Source organism: Durio zibethinus, chromosome 26 (assembly GCF_047325235.1).
Source record: "Durio zibethinus cultivar Kanyao isolate XHJ-2024 chromosome 26, ASM4732523v1, whole genome shotgun sequence".
Lineage (NCBI taxonomy): Eukaryota > Viridiplantae > Streptophyta > Magnoliopsida > Malvales > Malvaceae > Durio > Durio zibethinus.
The window spans coordinates 6,933,003-6,953,824 of NC_143187.1; the positions used below are offsets into that span (position 1 = coordinate 6,933,003).

At 30.1% G+C, this 20,822-nt stretch overlaps 1 protein-coding gene and 1 long non-coding RNA gene across 5 annotated transcripts; one reads left to right on the forward strand and one right to left on the reverse strand.

Annotated features, from left to right (window-relative positions):
- Window positions 1–114: 114 nt before the first annotated feature.
- On the reverse strand, window positions 115–5,218 carry LOC111274805 (lecithin-cholesterol acyltransferase-like 4). Of its 2 annotated transcripts, none has more exons than XM_089755306.1 (11): window positions 5,178–5,218; window positions 4,807–5,028; window positions 4,062–4,180; window positions 3,801–3,936; window positions 3,611–3,662; window positions 2,834–2,934; window positions 2,028–2,210; window positions 1,666–1,823; window positions 1,464–1,518; window positions 1,226–1,279; window positions 115–711 (listed from the first exon to the last, which is right to left on the reverse strand). In XM_089755306.1, the coding sequence occupies exons 2-11, from the start codon at window positions 4,894–4,896 to the stop codon at window positions 292–294; spliced, it is 1,368 nt and encodes a 455-aa protein (XP_089611432.1). In that variant the 5' UTR covers window positions 4,897–5,028; window positions 5,178–5,218; the 3' UTR covers window positions 115–291. The 2 variants fall into 2 exon arrangements, with proteins under 2 accessions (XP_089611432.1, XP_022715457.2); XM_022859722.2 differs by adding an exon at window positions 4,416–4,507 and having other exon boundaries at window positions 4,807–5,218.
- Window positions 5,219–13,409: 8,191 nt separating this feature from the next.
- LOC149511287 (uncharacterized) lies at window positions 13,410–20,176 on the forward strand. Of its 3 annotated transcripts, none has more exons than XR_016334230.1 (3): window positions 14,193–14,566; window positions 14,672–14,995; window positions 19,893–20,176. It is a non-coding gene; the product is annotated as an uncharacterized LOC149511287 (long non-coding RNA). The 3 variants fall into 3 exon arrangements; XR_016334231.1 differs by having other exon boundaries at window positions 14,198–14,566; window positions 14,818–14,995; XR_016334229.1 differs by having other exon boundaries at window positions 13,410–14,995.
- Window positions 20,177–20,822: the final 646 nt, after the last annotated feature.

Below are 20,822 nucleotides of genomic sequence, written 5' to 3' on the forward strand. Positions count from 1 at the left end.
ACACCAAAGCTTCGCTATGTGACTATTCCACGTTCTTGCCCTTCACTTGAGAAATCAGAAGCACAGTGTGGCCGTGGCAAAATTATTTCTACCACCGTTGCTCTTATACCAAAGTTGAACAATTCATAGCAGTTCATTATTATGATAATAGCTATGTACAACTGCATTTATACATCTTACACCATTTGAATAAAACCATGGGCTCAAGTTCAAAGTCATGAGCTCTTAAATATACGACAGTTACACAGAAGAGGGTTTGTACTTGCTTTCATTGAGTTCAACAATTCAATTCTAAGCATCAACAGACACGCTTATGGCATTGAGCTCAACGTGTTGCTTACCCTCAGTTTGCGGATGAACAGTAACAGTTGCATGAGCCTCAGACCTTGAGGATTGTTTATTTCCCCCTTGTGAAACAGATATCGAGCTAACAAATGGCTTTCTACTAGCCACATCTTCAAGATTGTCTTGATCTTCAGAAACAATTTCCCATTCCTCTTTGAGTGACGTAACTTGTAAGCCTTTCTCATGGTGACTTTCCCATTCGAATGCTGTTGGTAAAATCACATAGTCGTTTATTGGGTTGTAGAAAGGATCTGGATCGCCTGCCTTCAACCAGTGCTTGAGAATTCGAAATACATGAGGTTCACAAAGAATTCCCCGGTGCTCACCAGGGACTCCAACCCTTGCTTCTGCATGAAGTCCATCTGCCTGAAAATAGCAAGAATGAAAACAAGTCAGAGATACTGCCAGTTCATATTTAATACCATTGGCATAATACACAACCATATTGCATTTCATAAAGAATAATTGGACCTGCAGTAATACCAATATGACAAAAACAAAACAAGTAGGAAATGCAAAAAATCTATTAATGATGGCTTGATAATCTACCTCAGAATTAGTATTTATCACCCAAAAGAATTATTCTGAATTTCTGATATATTAATAATGAACTTCCTTTTTGAAGGGTGAGGTTATTTGAAACCCAAAGCCTCTGGTCACCAGAACATTCTTGGTGACTCACATAGCCACATGCAGTACATGGATTCACTTTATATATAAATCACAAGAATAATTTAATAGTTTTAAAAGAAGATAGAGCATTTTCCATAAGTTATGAGAAGTACAATTGTTAATGGGATTTTAAAAGTATTATCCATGGTTCCATTAATCTGGTAAATAACAAAATCATAGAAAGATATAAGAAGGGGAGTCAGCTAACCTTAGCTGATTCTGCTGGAACTGTTCCATCACCATCAACACATATATACGTGGGCTGATATGCAGAAGAAAGTCAGCATCAGTAACCAAATCCGTGCTTACAAAAGATACATACCAGTAAAAAAAAATTATTTATAACCACAAAAAAAATAAAATAAAAGAGAAAATTAAAGTTATCAGGAAGTGGCCTCCATAACTACAGCATGACTATGGGACCAGCCTTCAACAAAAAAATTCACCTGAAAAAACGGTAAGTCTTGTATATCTGTGACAGGTGTCTCCTCACTTCCATAGCTGCCAAATTATGAAGATTAAAAATAAAAAATAAAAGGATGTATAAAAAAAAATACCAGGAAACAATTACTTGTAGTATAAAGTTTATTAGTGAAATGAAAATAATCATGGGTCACTTTCAACAAAACAATAAAATAGAGGCATTACCAAACACTGTGTGGTGTCTCAAGATTGATCCCATATATATTGTAGAATTTAACTCCAGAAGGAACCTTAGCATGAGCCAACACCCTGTGAGTCTCTTTAGCCCATTTCAAGATCTCCAAATTGAAAGGTAGTGGAATATTCTCCCCATCATGGTCAACCTGAAATTACAAAATGCAAACAATTTGACTCCACATGAACCATTTAACCAATGTCTTAAACCATGTACAAAGCTACTCCTGAAATTGATTAGAACCCTCAATTAAAGACAAACTCCTTATGTAATCTGAAGGTACTTATCACTGAAGTTTTTCCTTTATTTATTTAAGGTACTTCCTTCTTGCACAAGCAAAGTCATAGCTTACCGAGTTGCCTGAAAGAGCTTCATTAAAAATATCAATGCTTTCTCCTGGGCGATAGGACTCTAGAATAATCCGAGGAATTCCATCACAACCTTCTTTCTCCCTCCAGATCTCAAGAAGTGGCATATGTTGCCAATGGAAATGTGGACAAGCCATTAACTCATATATTGATGGGCACTCAATCAGCTGAATAATGCAGCAAGAAATAAATAATCTGAACGACCTCAAAAATAACAAAGAAAAAACTTAGGCAGAACAAAATCTACATAAACATTTCAACATGCTAGCATGTTGCACCAAGTACTGACTGAGTGCAACATAACACAAATATAATCTTCCATCTAATTATGTGTGGAGTAGGATTAGTTGGCACCGTTTGACTTACAACACTCAACTACAAATTAAAATTCATTAGAGGTTGCTCATGTATGAACTGGAAAGAAAGCACCTTCATCATCGTTGAGGCTACCAATATAAAGTCTTGGCCTAAAATTGACTACTCTTAGATAGTTAGATTCAAGTCTAGAAGCTTCAGTCATAAGCCCCAATGTAACTGCTAGCAGCAGATTTCAGCCACCTGAGTCTAAAGAAAAATAAATAAGCATATAAAATACAGAGCAAGGAATTAGGGGGGCAGAATTAGGTGAGACTGAGACATTTTAACAGACAATAAAAAAAAATCTAACCAGAAATAAACTTTTGAAAAACATTCATGAAAAATGGACATACTAATAGAGAGTTCATGCCCTCATGGGTATCTAAGTAGAAATGTTGAAAATGAAAAAAGTAATTAGAACATAATCACAAACCAATTGATGCATGCTCCACTTTGAAATGAAAAAGTTCTGTTCCCACCCATCAACAAATGACATTCCATTTAGAAAGGTAGAAGCAATATATCCGGGTGCACCTGTTGGAAACATTAATATTGCATGTCAATAAGCAACTCAAATTAAAATTAAATCCAGCTGTCCAGCTGCTAGATCCTTTTTTTTTTTTTTTTTGCCTGAACTATCATCCTTTAGTGAAGGAAAATGAACCAGATCTTGAGCATATGAAGTTCTTTTGAAGTAAGATTCAATTGACAATTCCAGTGAATTATTAATCACAGAAACTTATATATTTCAAATTCCGCTTATAAAAGACTACCATAGAACACATAACTGTATGCCATTGTTTAATGAAACTGCATCGTCCTAGACTTTCCATGAGTAATCTTAAGATAGCTTCAAATGAAACATATAAAAGATAATTCTCATTTTAGAATACCTGAGGTGGGTGGATGTACAAATGTATAATTTATAACTTTAGTTAAAAAAGAAAATAGAAAGAAAAAAACTCATCCTAGGATATGATCCATTAGTCATACAGTAATTTCTCCTATAAATCCAATATTTTGACAACTTTAGTTTCAGATTTCTAGTAGCTCAAGAAATGCACTGGACAAATTCAACGTCATATAGTTAAACAAAAAAAAAAAGAAACTAATCAATCTTATGTGATATTTAAAATTGAATTTGAGGCAATTGACGATTTGAAAACTATTAAATGTCTTGCACTCTAGTCGTGTTATAAAGACCACTTACCCCGGAATGGTGCAGCAATTGCAATCCAATTCTTAACATATTTCTTGAAAATCTGCACAAGAAAAGCAACACTTTATCACAAAGAGATACAATACTAAACTAGAAGTAGATATGGGAAAGGAAGAGAATAGAGAGCAAGGTAAATGCAGAAAAACAAGGGGATAGAAGAAAATGAGAGTGGATTCCTTACATCACTGTGAAGGCCCATGAAACATTTTATCAGAAGACCCCCCATAGAATGACTTATGATATTTATCTTTTTCCCTCCTGATGCTTTGTACACAGACTCTAATTTTGCTGCCAGGCGATCCATTGTTTCTTGCAACCTAAAAGAAAAAAAAAGAATCAACACAATTAAAACAAATCTATTAATCACAAGGACAAATACAGGCCGCCACCCTAGTAGAAAGAGAAATAGTTAACAAATTACTCAATAAAGATATGATTGTACCTGTTACTTTGGCGAAAATCATAACCAAAACCAAAAAGGGTTTTCCCTTCTTGAAAACCCCACTTCATCATTTCAACAATCATATCATGGAAATAATAAACACACTCACGTCCAATGATCTGCGTGAAAACAAAGAGTTCATTGAAACCCATCATTAGTTCATACCTTTAGGCTCCATACACACTTAAGGAAAGATTTAGTTATGGGTCCATAAGTTTCATTTTCAATGACAAAACACTTCATAAAATAAAGTTTAACTTTTAGTTAAGGTAGCAATATCAGGTTTTTTAAGGTAATATAAAAAAAAATTCCTTGATCAAGTATTAAATGATAGTAAGAAATACAAAAATATACCATGTCAGGGTCCAAGACATCGATGGCGTAAAGTCCATATCTTTCTTCAGGAACTCTAACACTTGTGCAAGGATCTAAGGACACAGTTCTACCTGTTTCGCAACCAATGAACCACGACTAACATAATTACCCCCGGATTATTTCAAAACAAGGGGAAAAAAAGGACAAAATTTACTATCATTAAAAAAAAATTACACCAAATTCAATTGAAACAATTCTTTCAACAACTTCTACCAAATATTAGCTCACAGTTCCCTATATGCATTAGTTGATTGCAATGATTAATGAATATAAGTTCTCCAAAATACTCCACAAAAAGAAAAAAAAAGATACCTTGAACAATTCCACTAAATTTCTTTTGAGATTAAAAAACGAAAAAAGAAAGCATTACCGGTAGAAGGATCAAAGCGAGACCAGAGCTTAGTACGACACTTATAATCGGCACCGAGAATCCGAACCCAAACCCTTTCTTCTTTCCCATTCTGATGATCCACAGCTTTCAAAATCGACCCGGCGATACCCGGAACCAATAAAACCGGATCGAGATCAGGGTCAACGTAGGGTTGCGGTTTCCTTATCAGCTTCAACCACATCTCCACCGATTGTACAATGTCTTCCAATAACATCGCCATACCCAATCAAAACTTATTATTTCCCAGAAAATTGATGAAATCTATTTTAACTGTGAAATTAGGATGGGAATTTTGACTTTTTTTTATGTTTTAGGGTTTGGGAATTTGGGGAGAGAGAAGAGTCTATCACCTGGAGTTACAGAGGAGCCAGCGGAGACAAGTAACCGATTTGCTTACAGATGGCTAAAGAAAGAAGATAAAAGAAGAAAATATGAGATGTAATTATCATAAAAAGAAAAAAAAACAAATTATTAATTTTGTTTGAGAAAGTGGTCAAAATATACGAATTGTTTTGGTTTATTTAGGAACCTTTTTAATTTTTAATCCTATTATTTGAGAAACGGTAATACGCGGAAGCGCGTATTGTAGTTATCATAGTCCATGACTCCTAATTTCGCAATCCTATTTTTTATTGAAGCAGAAGAAAAAGGAAATCACTAAAACAATTTAACCTAGTTGTTATTCCTTTTGTTCATATTTTTTATTTTTAATAACGAAAAAGATAAAATAAATAATAGATAATAAAAAATACTTATCAAACAAAATCTAAATAATTTTTCAAAATGAAGTTTAAATTTTTAATTTCATCTCTATTCTTTTCAAAATAAAATTTAAAGTTTAAGGTAAATTAAATATTTTATTCAATTTTACTTTACATAAAATTACATTCAATTAATCATACAATTTTTGACAAACAATAAATTTAAATTTAAATTTTATAATATTTTATTTATCCATAAACTGTAACCTTATTTATTAAAAAAAAAAAATCTGCGCATCATTCTCCACAAAATATATATATATATTTTTCAATTATCAAATTTTATTGATTTGGCTGAAAAAAAAAACCATATTGGTTTAAAAGGATTACTACAAAGGATAGATAGGATGCAATCTAATAGAGTGGGACCCGAAATTGCTTGCAGGTTGCACCGTTCCTCTTTTGGCCGGACTATTTAAATCACAGTTGACGTCAAGACACTGAGTGGCCAATGGATTGGGATCCAGGGCTGACAGTTGAGTCGTAATTTAGCACATGTAGTATGGAACGCATATAATTGGCCCCTTCCTCTATTGCCTACGGCTGAAGGAACTGGATTTCTGGACAAGTAGCAGCGACGTACAAAATACGATTACGTATTATTATTGGTGAGACTTTTCCTCATTATCCGCAACAAGACAAAAACTAAAGGACATTTTCAGCCAAATAAATTTTTTCTCGAGAAATTTATTAGTACTTTGGCTTATTTTTTAAGATTTATAATTTAAGTTTGTGATAATTTTTTCATTGAATTCGTTTATTATGAAAATGAATTTCAGTAACTTTTTAAATGATTTTGAATATTTATTTTCCATACCTTTTAGGTGTTTATAGGTATCAATTCTCGTAAGCCTTTTAAAAGTTACAGAAAGACTTTCAAAGCCTCCATACTGAGCTAACCTCAATAAGCATCAAATTTCCAATTTAAAAAGAGCTTTAAACAAATTAATTCGTGGAACCACCTTTCATCCCCTTCAGTTTTGTTTTCCATTTGACTATTCATTTTTACAAGATTTATAGTTTGTTTCAAATATTTAAGGTTTTTAATATCAAGAAGGAGGAAGAAGAAAAAAGAAAAAAATAAAAGAAGGAACAAAAGAAGAATAATAGAAGAAGGGAAGCATAAAAGGGGTGTAAAAAGGTTAAAAATGTAATTTAATAAAAGATATATAAAGTTATTTTATATTTGAGTATTTTTTAAAAAAACATATTGAGTAATATAAAATACTTTTTGTGGTGTAAATAAAATCACTCTTTTTTTCTCTATTTTTTTTTTCATTTTTATGGTATGACATGATATGAAATGTAATGACAAACCGATAGAATTTATCACATTCTCATATAGAAGGAAAAGCATTTTAAAAATTCTAAAAACTTAAATTAAAAAAAAAATGTCTCATAGTGACAATATGATGGATAAAGATATAAAGTCTTCCTAAAAAAGTCTTCATCCTTACTAAAAATAAAAATTCAATCTACCTATAGAATTTGTTAAAAATAAAAAAATTATTTAATACATTATCAATAAATTTTTAATTTAAATTAAAAAATGATAGATATTTTATTTTTAATATATTTAAAAAAATATGTGTCATCCTATTAATTAATCTAAAAATTTTGTTATTAGTATGTTAGATAATTTTTTGAAATGAATTATTATTAATTCCTTACACGAGGAGTGCACCTCATTTTGTTATTAAAAACAAATTTTCATTTGTTCATTTCTGTAATACTTCAATTTTTTTTATTGAGTCAAAATTTGATGCTTATAAGCAACTTTGACAAAGGTGGGCCATAAGGCGTACTTTATCATCCACCTCCATCTACTACTAGATCTGATGAAAAGATAAGAGAAAATTATGAGATATTTATTACTAAAATTATAAGGAAAAAAAAATAATGCGGAACCTGGAAAAGTGACTCATTGTCCTTTGTGATTAGAAACAGATCTAGTTTGGGCAACGTTTGAAGGAAGATGAAATCAAGCTCCTGGCAGAGTTTGTGAAGTTACAGGCTGATGAAGAGTGGCCAAGTAAAGTAAGTAATTAGGATTGATTTCTTGCTTTAGCTCTAGAGCAAGAGATATTGAATATGAAGTTTAATTAATTTATACAGTTATTTTTAAAAATAATATTTTAAAAATCTGAAATTTGATTTTTTTATTTATTTTTAAATTTTTATTTTATATATATATAAGAGAATTAAAATATGAACGAAAATTTTAATTTAATTAATTTATATAATTATTTTTAAAAAATAATATTTAATAAATTAATTTTTAAATATTAATACTTACAATATATTTCTCTTTCTCCAAGTCTTTTATTAAAGAAAAATTATCTACTAAAGTACATTTCGTCCGAGTCTTTGCAAAGAATACATTGATTTTCAATTATAGATCGCTGAGATTCATCCATGTTAAAGGATTGATCCGGAACCTGGACTGAAATCAGGCCTTAGTCAGCGTAGGTGATTCGAAAAATTAAGATTATTCGAAAAGTTTTTGAGTAGGTCCGTCTGGCCATGCTTATTAATTTGGGCTCATTATATCTTGAGCCCATAGTTAAAATGAGTTTATTTTTTATTGATAAATTTTCCTAGTTAAATAAAGAGTTGAGATTTCACCAACCGAAAAATGAAAGAGACTTGACTTTGGTTTTTACGGACGGTGAGCTTATATGTCGTAACGAAATTAATAATAAATTATGTGTTTAGATAATAAAATAATAATAAAAATAACATAAAAATAAAAAATATCATGGATATTACTTTAAAAATGTATTTAAAAATTATTTATAAATAATTCAGTTATAATATTTAAAGTCTTAAAATTTGTTTTTAATTAAAATATTAATGGATATTATTTATTAATTTATTAAATAATAATCAAATTTATGTATCATTTACTTTAACAAAGTTATTTCAAAATTTTTAAATAAAAAATAAAAATGGAAAGGATATTTTTATCCAATCACTATAACCTCAAAAACAAAAATGAAAAAAAAAAAAAAGACGAGCAAAACTAAAAGGGTGTGATGGGGGGGGGGGGGGGGGGGTGGAATTCACTGGACTTAAGAGTGCGATAGAAAATCAGAGGTCTAACACGGAGAGAATGACTCCACCATGCCAGGTGTTATCTAAATACAATTAATGGAGTGATTGAATCCAAAATGTGATCTGACCGCACCGAAATGAGGGTGCAACTGAACCCAAAAGAGTGTAAGATTAGGTTTTGATTCTATTGTTGTTTTAGTGTGGTGTGATTAAGTTTAATATATTATTAATTGAATTTAAATATTAATTTTAATTGTAATTATAATAATTTTTTATTATGATAATTTTTATTATTATTTTTAATTTTACTGTTTATTAAAATGAAACCTTAGTCATTTCTCTTTTACGGTGTGATTTCTTGTAAGATTATAGTTCAATTTTCAATATCTATACATTTTTCAATTTTAATTTTCCTTAAACCTTATCCTTTTTTTTGAAAAAGCTTAGGCTTAAATCCAATGCAATTGGTAAGAAAGAAACTCCAAAATTTTTAGGTAATGTTTGGTTTTAAAAAATAGAGAATTTTTTTTTCATTTTTTAAGAAAATAAAAAATAAGATTGAAATCGTCTTTGATAATAAAAAATGAAAATAATTTTTTAGAAAATAAAAATGAAAATGAACTTAAATAGAAAATTAAAAAAATATGTTTTTAATTATGAAAATAAGGAATGATCATTATTTTTTTATTTATATTTTGCAAATTAAGAAGTTGGTCCCATATTTGAATACTTTTGAAAGTATTAATTAGTAAATATATATTATATATTTATACTTAGAGATTATTAATAATAATTATTTTCATAATTGTTTATTTTTCTTATTTTGTATTTTTTAAAAATGTTTTTTATTTTTTTCACCAAATACATTTTTTAAAAAACATAAACAAAAAACAAACATGGTTTTTTAGAAAATAAAAATAAAAATAAAAACAAAATATATTTTCTCAAATAAGACAAAACCTTGTTTTTTTTGTTAATCATATTATGAGCCTATGCGCATGCCTTTTTGACATTAAATTCAAAGATTTAGCAAACTAAAAGAATTAAACAATAAATTAAACTTTTGTTTGGTATAAGGTTTGATGGTTCATGATTCACTTCTCATGAAACAATTAAAAAAAAAAAAAGTGTCTTTCTTCTTGTTTGGTGTAAAAGAAGGAACACTGGCATAAAAGCTAATAAAATTCGATTGAATTAATCCCAATCGTACCTTTACTACTACAAGTTATTTGTTAAAATTCGAATCATATATTGTATTTATTCATCTTCATTAAGAAAAGGTTGGCACAAATTTTCTAGGGAAAAAGCATGGTTTCATTTTGCAACTTCGGAAAAAAAAAGAAAAGAAAACTTAAGAAAAAGGAAAAGAAATTACCAACAAACTTTATATGGTATCAATAATTTTGATGAAATGATGAACAAAACATTTCAGAAAATCATGTATAGTAAGAAGACAAGAAGAAGAAGATAAATGGTAGAACAAATTATTTTTGTTGATGCATAGAATCGGCTGGTATTGCATCAATGGCACCAATTAATCAACAGGTATACTCTATTTAATTTTTTGATTGGATTGTCATTGAAAAGTAATGCCTTCCACCAAACTTTTAATTATTCTTAAGTATGTTGTTAGTTTAGATTATTACTTCTTGAAGATTTTTTTTTTTTGGATTACGATAAAAGTTTCAACTCGAGATTTTCAATTCGAGAACCAATTCTAGTATTATTGAATTAATGACTCATTGATTAGCTTGAAGATTTGGATGAAAAGAGATTGAGTCCTTAATTAATTAATGATAAAAAAAAAAGTTGAGATAAATTAGCTTCACCAATTGTCATTATTATCTGCAATGCATCAATGGAGGTTTATTCCGATACAAATTAAAATTTGGGATTGATGCTTAATTTTATTCTCCCTCTCTAAATTAATTAATCTAATCCGTGCAAAAGATGAATCAATGCCTTTAATAATCTTCTTGTTTTGGGGAATTTGGTCAAATATATTCTTCCTTTCCTTGGCCTAAAAAATTATTAACAATATTGGAAGACGGCAAAATTAAGAAAGAAATCGTGTCACCAATTAATTATATTGCTTGAATTAATCTGCTAATTAAAATAAATTGGTGTGACCAAAGTACCAAATTACACCAGCAGTAGTGCTGTTAATTAAATCTAATACATATATATTCATAAAAACTAGTGTTAGCTGCCAACTACTAATCATATCATCACTTTTTGATTCTGGTTAATGCATCTTAATCATTATCTTATGTATGTGGGATTGAATTAATTAAACATGTTTGCCATGCCCATATTCATATATCATTAAGTTTCAATAATGACATTGATTAACATAGGAAACATAGAAACATTATCACATTTAGGATGGACCCTCCCGGACCCTAAAACATTGTTTAAAAGAAGAAAATAAGAAAGTTTGGCTTAAAAGCACCATATATATTAATTCCATATGTATAAGCATGGAAAAAGAATAGGGTAAGAATAATAATTGTGAAATTACATCATTGCTGACAAATTTAGGGAAAATTTTTTGGCTTAAATGTACTTAGTTGAGAAGTAATTAATCTTTCCATGCCAATATTAAAAGGAGAAATTAAAAGAAAATCATATTTAATAAGATGGTAAATATCTTCAGATAACAATTAACCAATGGAAGGGAAATATTCTAAAAGAGAGGTTCTTTTTGTTTGTGCAGAGGTTCCTTTTGTTTGTGCTCTTATAATTAATCTATCAGTTCTATATTAAATACTGATAAACTCTTAGCATACATGCACTAGTATAAAATTTATATAAATATATATATATCAAAAGATTAAATATTTTGGAGTCAAATGTGCAATATTCCAAGTTGATGATTGAGATCAAGCTGTGATATTCTTCTAGTTTCTGCATGCATGACAGCTGATATCTCAATTCAGAACCCTTTACATATATACTTGCTGGCAATATTCTGTCAACAAATTTGTCAATTAGTCAAAAAAAAAAATGGCAAAAAAGATCCTTCTAATATATGAGCTGCACAACCAGAAAATTACCCTGAACCCAATTCAAGAAGATCAATTTTATACATGAAAAAAATATATGATCCTCCTTCCTCAGAACTTGTACATATAAGGAGCTACCTGTAAGTAATCATAGATGCAGAAGGCCAGTAGCCTAAACATGGATAAAGAGGGAATTGGCAAAAATTAATATGTTATTACCATCAAAGTTTAATCCCAATTCCATGGAGTGCTGCAATTAAAAACTCGGATTTTTAGGTGTTCTGCTCACAAAACCCTAGAAGAGAACATTGAAATGTGCAAATATCTTTGATTATTGTATGAAATTGAATAAAAGTGCTTCCCAAGATTTAGAGGCCATGGTGAGATGTGATACAGTTAGCAAGTCATACAAATCTGTGTTTAATTGTTCTTACTTTTTAATACAGGAATTAAAGTTAAAAGATTCCATACGAGCAAAGAGAGATGGAGCTGTCTATTTTTTCACAGGCCAAGATTAACACTGGACACATGCAGTGAGGCAGATAGGACAACCTACAAATCCATTTTCCAATGAAGAAAAATGTAATATAGAAAGGTCAAAGGGGCAGACAAGCCACCTAGTCCCCTTGGTGGTACTGGTTGTCACCTCTCCTGTTTCCATGTGGAGCAACTTGATTTCCCAATATTGAAATTCAATCAACATGGGCATTTCTATATCAACTTGAAAGTTGAATATTTTAATAACAACTCACACACATTCTGCCAAAAGAAAAGGGAAAACAAATTACAACTCTTCCACACACATGGAACAATTTAAAGTATATTTTTTCTCTGAACATTCAATTGATATATAACTTGCTATGTTTTTTCTCTGAACATTCAATTGATATATAACTTGCTAAAACTAGAAAATTAGGTTGAATGCCACACAGTAGCAATTTGGCAGAAGCAAAAGCAATAGGCTATATGTATTCACTCATTATAGGAGAAAAATACAAATGGAGAAAGCTTTATTAGTTTTCAAGATTAAAATGTTACAGATTTCTCTGGTTTTAATACACTTGAGAGGATTATTTAAAAAAAAAAAAAAACACACCTGAGAGGATTATGACCTTTCTCAAATGAAGATGCATATTAGGAAGAGGCACCCTATAAAAGGGTCATTTTCTCTTGTGTAATTAATTTTTATTTTTGTTTCTCTGCAAAATAGATATTTATGATGAATGATGATCACAGACAAGGGAACTCTTTCAAATGGTGATGCATCATCATTTGAACAGAAATTCTGATAAACTCATGTGTGGAACAAACATAAGGCATCTGGAAACCTATCTTCAAAGAAACATAATAAGCTATATTATCAACAAAAGGTGGGACCAAAAATAATTAAAAAAGAAAAAGGAAAACCCTAATTAAACTAAATCCGATATATATTGCTTTATTCATGCACAACCACCTCATCACCTACCTTAATCAAATAAATTAGATTCAACTCTTTGAGCTAAATTACAAAGCAAAACCATGTGACTCTATCCATAATCAAACTATTAAAAAGGTGTGTGGTCCTTTTCCTTCCATTAGAGCTTTGTCTATAAGTCTTTGTTTGTCAACCATGGAAAACCCCCCCAAGACCGAAGAAACCACCCAAAGCTAAAGACAAAAGGATGCTCCTCGTTCTACTGATTCCACCAACTTGGCCAATACATACCCCTTCACATATAAATAATTAAAAATGTATATAATTTATTGAAAGGGACCTAAATGTCACTAAGCACATGGCAACCGCACCTTTATCTACAGCCTGCTTGAGGTTCTGTTACAAAAGCTAAACACAAGAAAAAGATTTTTCTTTGATTTTAGTAACATAAACTGCTCATTTGCTTAGGCAAAGGACAATTTACATGTCGACAAACCAAGCATAAATGCTTAATTTGAACCATCAATACCCAGCTTGTACCTTTTGCTTCTATCCCAAAAGAAAAGAGATGCTCTAACTGTACTTCCTGCCCAATCATAACTTAACCAGTATTAGCCTGACTTATTTCTTATTTTTAAAATTTGACGTTACCGGGATTTCAACCCTGAAATTAAGAGTGCAGCACTATACCAATAGATTGGTTAGCTTGATTGTTTCTTTTACAAAAAAATTCCTGATTATTTCTTTTACAAAACAATTCTCTTTAGTCTTTAGCCTTTTATATAGAAGATAGAGTCCATGCTGTTAATGTGATGGTTTAATCGGTGGCGTGTTCTGTCATCACAACCTTTGATTTGTTTATTGAAAATTAGGTAGGTAATTGAATTATAACTTTACCAAAAACACACTAAGGACAAGTAAATACTGCTAATCAGATGTTAATTAAGGTGATGATCAGTAGTTTTGTTTGCTCTCAAAGAGACTTTAAGGGGGTTGACTAATTCTTTTTATTCAGATATTCATTCAATAGTACAAAGATTAACCCATTCTAATTTGAATTAAACTCTGTTATTTGTAATTTGTTCAAAGGTCCCACTGGTCCCCTTTTCATCTAATTTATATGTGCTATAGTCATGGTATTAACCATCAAGAAAGAGAGAAGGGGCAAGAAGTCAGTGTCAATAGCTGTAAGGAAGGACCAAAAACCTCCATTAAATACTCCTCTATGACACAGTAGAAGAAGAAGGAGAGGTGCATTAAATTATATAGATTGGAGAGGCGAGTCACGAGGGATTTGGTACCTAAAAACATGCATGTCTCGTGCACCAACTTTTGTCAAATCTTTAGGTATATGAAAACAAGCTTCTGCTCCTAGCTTTCCTTCCTATATAGGGCTTGATTTCCAGCCAAGGCGAAAGCGCTTTATTCAAAATTTGGGGTTCATCCCCTTATTGTTTTTCTGGTATGTTGGTTTGAGAGGTTGAAGCTGCCAGCATGATCTGGTAATGAACCTAGCTATCAACTCTTTTCTTTTCTCTTTTATGTAATATTTTTCTGCCTCTTTAGACTTTATATAGGTAATTAAGCTATATCTGTATTGATGACAGATGCCCATAGCCCCATAGTTAAGTCGATTATATATGACCAGCTTTGGATCAAAATTCTTGAGTCCAAGATCTGTATATTTTCTGTGCTGAAAACATTTTCAGGATAAGGGTATTGTCCTTTTGTTAAGGGGTTTTGAGTTTTCCAGGGAATTAATTTAGATGTCTTAGCAAAGAACCCTGCTTGAACTTGGCTTCATAGATACGGTTCAGCATCAGGTCATCTTGCAGCTTCAATCACTCACTCACCAACAAAAAGAACTTTCTAGCTAGTTGTGGATATTTCAGATTTTGCCCTCTGCCTCACAAGTAAGACCTTCATTACAGGTAATTCTTCTATTCCATGCTTGGCTCAAAATTTTCCAATTCTTTGATGAATTTTTCCCTGATTGATTTGGTGAGAAATTGCCGCCCTTGATCTATTTCTTTATTGCTTGCACACATTATTCATACTTTTGCAATTATGTATATATTTCTTACACATGAAGCCACTTGCACTAATCTGCCTGTCAGAGTCAAATTAATATGATAAATTTTCAACTTTATCCTTGTTCCTGTTTAGACCTCTTATTAATAGCTGAAATTTTTTTATCAAGGAATTAAAGATAATATTGATTCTGTATCTCTCTCTCTCTCTCTCTCTCTCTCTCTCTCTCAGTTGCTTGTGTTGTTTGCATGTCTGTGTGTGCAAGTTTGTCTTGACTTCCCTGGTGGTATCCAGAATGAATCAACAAGTAAAACAAAATCCCATTACACAAGAAAGACATGATTGCCAATCAGATAATTATGCAGTGTTATAATATTTGTGATAGTGGTGTATCAGCACAATATTTAACAATTGCAACTATATATATAAATACAGCGATACTTGAATTTTAATGCCTGGGAAGTTGAACTTGAATTCAATCAGGAGACAAAAAATAAGTGTGATTTGGTTGCCTCTTTGCCTCTGTCAAAGATTGTTAGGGGACCAGTTTGATGTTTCATGACCCACCAATTTGAATACACTCATTTCAATATAGTAATAACCATTTCACCCAAGATGAATTCTATATATATGTACAATAATGCATTCAACTTGTTGTATATATGCGCTACATCAGAAATAATGGCATATAAATATTATTGGTGAGATGCTAGTACATGGTATTTAAGATGAATATCCAATGAACTAGATAGCATGTGAAATGAATTGATTGTGTTTTTCTTCCACTTTTATTTCTCTTTAGTCACATGGTTGTAAGAAATTGTTTGATGATTAGACTCATGTCTCCATATCAGAGAACCAATTCATGTTTGAATTGCTTTTGGGAACATGATTAGCTGATTTAACATTGTTTGTGCCCCTCTTCTAAGTGTTTTTCATTTTCAGTAACTTCAAAGAAACAGTTAAATACAATTATTTAACCATACAATCAGCAAATGTATTTTCTTAAACACACCTTAATTAACACAATACATGCGTTTCAAGTTTTTTGAGTTTTTCAGGCTATGTCCAGTTTGGTACTACTTGTTTGCATCTTGTTGCTTTATTTTTGTCTCAATAATAAATTCATTTCTGTGGCTTAGCAAAAATTAGATATAAAGGAAAAAACATCTTAACACAAACATTAATTGCATGATCAGTATCAACTATCAATAGCTTTTTTTGCATACTAAAAATTAATGCTTCAACACACCACACATAAGAGTACTCTCTCTCTCTCTCTCTCTCTCTCTCTATATATATATATATATATATATATATATCCCAAGAAGAGAAGTGATGCTTCATGACTTTGCATGTTGTTTTGTTTTGTGCCAATGATCATGTATTGATCAAATAACAGAAACTCCAAAATCATTAATTAATTATTGATGTATAATATATATAAGATGCACGATTTTATTGCTTTTTTGGGTGTATAAATTACCCCCTCTTTCTTAAAGGCTTAAAAAGTTCTTCAAGTTTAGCACTTATCATCATCAGCTTCATCTGCAAATATATATATATATATATGTGTGTGTGTGTGTGTGTGTGTGTGTGTATTCTAACATCGGCCTGTGAGTACTCAGCAGTTACTTTGGATTCATATGGATATAAAAGGAAGCATAATCTTCCAGCCTGTTTGTCAACAAAATATTTAGGAGTTGCTTCTTCACTTTACAAAATATATTCAAACCAGGTATCAAACAGCAATCACCTTAGTATATATAGTCATTATATTGTAGCTTAACAGATCCAAGGGACTTAAAAAATTTCAGATTTTATGTATATTTTTTAATATATTTCAAATAATTAGCTTGGAAGGTTGGAATTAATTGGAATTAGTAAGGCATAAAATTAAATAATATTTACTTCAGCATGCATTTAAGTTTTGAACAACTGATCATCATCAGTGATGCTAGTTTTTCCCATATTCTTCACATGAACATTAGCACATGATCTTGGGACAGCAGTTGGTGGCTTTTTAATTCCTGGATAAACAAAAACTTTTATGGAGATACATGTCTCCAAAGTTTCTAGGCATTTCTGTTATTAATTAGTTTAATGGTTTCTCTTGTTAGGACCATTGATTTCCTTTTTGGGGTTTTGAAGGGCCAGCTTCATTTGTTGTTATTTATGTAGCCTATCTGACAGTATTCATTTTTTCACATCTTTGAAAATGGATACATTATATGATAACTACTGATAACTGCACTTTTAGGGTTTTATTTTCTTAAGGTTTGAAGTACTACAAGTAAGAATTCTGTCCAAAGTTCCCAAACCTTCACTCTTGATGACATTCGAGCCAAATCTAGATGGCTGCTACTACATTTTTAAGTTACACACACTTTAAAAGAAAGATGGTTCTTAGGGTTTTATACTTACAAAACTACACAATGGTTTATTTAGTTGGACTTGGAATTGCTTTGTGGAGTTCATATAAAGGAAATGGTTTTTGATTTTCTTTTTGACCTTTCTATTGCATATAATAGTTTTCAAATGAAGGTATATAATAGGTTAAGATTTAACCTTGAAGTTAGTGATTTTCACCAGTTGTTTCATACACATGTGCAAAAAAACTCACTTAGATCTTGCAGATAAAAAGATCTAATAAGAATTTGAGTTTAAAGATGGGGAAATATATACTATTAGTTAGCCTTATATATATTCATCTAAATTCATGGAATCATAATGAGATTGGATTCTTCATTAATTAATTAGAAAAAGATGGGTAATTAGTTTCACTTGTATTCAAATGAATGCTGCCATGTTAAGACTTAAGAGAGCAACAGCATTGACTATTAGAGTCTTTAAGCTGCTGCTTAGATGGATGAGGCTTGGGAATTAATCCCAAACAACTTTCTCTTCTCATGATCTTTTCTATGAGTATGTATGAGATAATATGATTTACTTTTTCTGCTGCATATAATATAAAGATATAGCTAATAATTACTAATAAATTATAATATAATTTCTTCCTTTTCCAAATTTGGTTTTTCTTTCCTTTCTCTCTAACCTGATTTGATTTCTATGAAGGGCTGGCCGGCCGGCAGCTACCTAAAAATTGCAAAGTGATTTTGACTTTGTTGCTAATATAAGAACATATCCACCCATTCAAGAAAAGACTTTTGAAAAGCAATTTTTACTATTTGTTTAACATTAATGCATGCTTATATAATTAATTTTATATATCATTTGATCAGTTAATACCAACCCCACTTTTTTTATTGTTGTTTTAGCTTCTTCTTCATGTTTTCTTGGAAAATATCCTTTTCCATCAATCCCAACTAATTTGACAGCCCCAAACATATACATATATATATATATATTTATAATTGATTGGAAATTCCTAGACTAGAATTAGTACATTCAATCTCTATGCCCTTCTCAGTTTTCCTGGTGTTACTTCATTAACATGAGGTTAAGGATATTATATTACATGTTTCTAAAATTATATTTGAGAATTAAGAGGAGTTAATTTGATAAAGCTTCACTATATATCATAAATATTACTAAGCTCGTCATTGTGTCGATTATTTTGAATTAATAGATATATAGTGATTTTCAACACTGTATCTATCTTCGCTTTCTTTTTGTCAAAATATTAGGTTTGAACTTTGTTGCCATAATATTTAGTTGTTAATGACATGTTTGTTAGAAATGAATAGAAAAAGGGTTCAGTCCCATAATTCCAATCAATGTTAATTTCTTGGGTGGTTGTACAATGACTAACGTCCATATACATACATACATACATATATATATATATAGAGAGAGAGAGAGAGAGAGAAATTATCAAATAAATTGATAGTGAAAATATAAAAAAGATATTTTCTTACATTAGTATAAGTGTTACATATTTTTTTCATCATTAGATTAAAATGACTTAATTTTATGAATTTGATTTTGATCTTAAAGTTTAAAAAATATAAAACACTTGTACTAATATAAATGAATCTCTATTAATATATTATATATTTCAGTAATGCCCATAAAGCTATTTGAAAGTGGAAATATAACATTATAAGGGGGAATCCATGCATGACTGAGGTGTATATATATATATATAAAACAACATCATGGATCATGATCATGATCATGATGGTATGAATCAAACCTCCAAGATTAGTTAGTCCAATATATATATATATATATATATATATATATATATATAACTACATGGTGGGTTCATTTTGAATTAATTAATTATAATAATCATGATCTATATATATATATATATATTACGTGCATGAATGTGCCATTGATGAGTAGGGCATGCAGAGTGAGACATGGTAACAAGAAATGGCATGTAATTAGAGACAAGCATTGACATGATCATTTGTCTTAAAGCTAAATATAAAAGTTGTTGATTTGTCTCTTCTCTCTCTTTAATTAAATTAGTCATATCTATCAACCAACTAATCAAGCTTTCTTCATTATTATTACCCAAGTTAAAAGCAAAATGTAGTATCTAATTATTAATTATCAAATTTTGTAAAGTTTCCAATTTGTCAAAGCGAATTGAAAAAAATATTATTCGTTCTAACATTTTTTTTTAAATATTTGTATTTTTAATTTAATTAATTCACTCATGAATTAATAGATTTTATCTTTAAATTTATATAATAATTATAAGACAATAAAACATAAAAAGAGAAAATATCAAACGATTGAATGGCCTAACCAACATGACAACTACCATTAATTATCTGCCTGCCTCTGCGGCCCTAATGATTGACTGGTCTTTTCTTACTTTAGGCCTCATCATATGGTATCCTCTTTCAGACCACCGATGAAGTCAAAACTACAACTGGTCCGATCTCCTGCCTTGGTAAAAGCTTGTTCCTTGAAATGCTTCACTGCAGTTACATCATTAAACTCCCATGGAAATGGGATAGTTGTATCTTTTCAAATGTTAAATTAATTACATTGTCGGGTGAAAGACTATTATCCCCCCCCCCAAAACAAGTGTTTTTATGATCATGATGATGCACATGATGACCTAATTTGGTGAAGTTAATAGCTTGTCTTCCAGAATCCAATGCCTTGATTTTCCATAATTTTTTTAAATGGTTTTCCATAAATTATATGTATACATCTTTTGTCTTGGCAAAAATTAAAAAAAATTAAAAAAAATTATGTATAAGAATTTAGATCAGATCCTTTATGATTACAAATTTTTATATTGTAAATCTTGATTATTTAATTATGGATCTAATTATTTATTTTTATTAAAATTTAATAAATAATAAATTGATTTCTATATAGAATGCTCATATAATATCTATCTCGATAAAAATTAACATAAAAAGATCATTTATCAATGCTAAATCAATTAAATTATTTTAATCATTTGATATTATAATTATTAATCTACAATATAATTAACATTAAAAACTATTTATTTATTTTATTATTAAAAAATTCACTTCAAATATTTAAAGATACCATCGTATAATATCATGCACATGCAACACATAAGAAAAATTAATTTTTAAAATATAAAAATACCTTTGAAAAGTTTAAAGTTCTTTTGTAATTGGATCATTGGAATAATGTAATGATAAAGGCCCATAAACTGACATTTAGTCTTTTAAAATAACATCATAATTCCTACTGCAAATAATTTTTATCTCGAAAGAAAATCACAAGTAACTAGTAAGCGTGAAATAGAACTGGAAAACATGA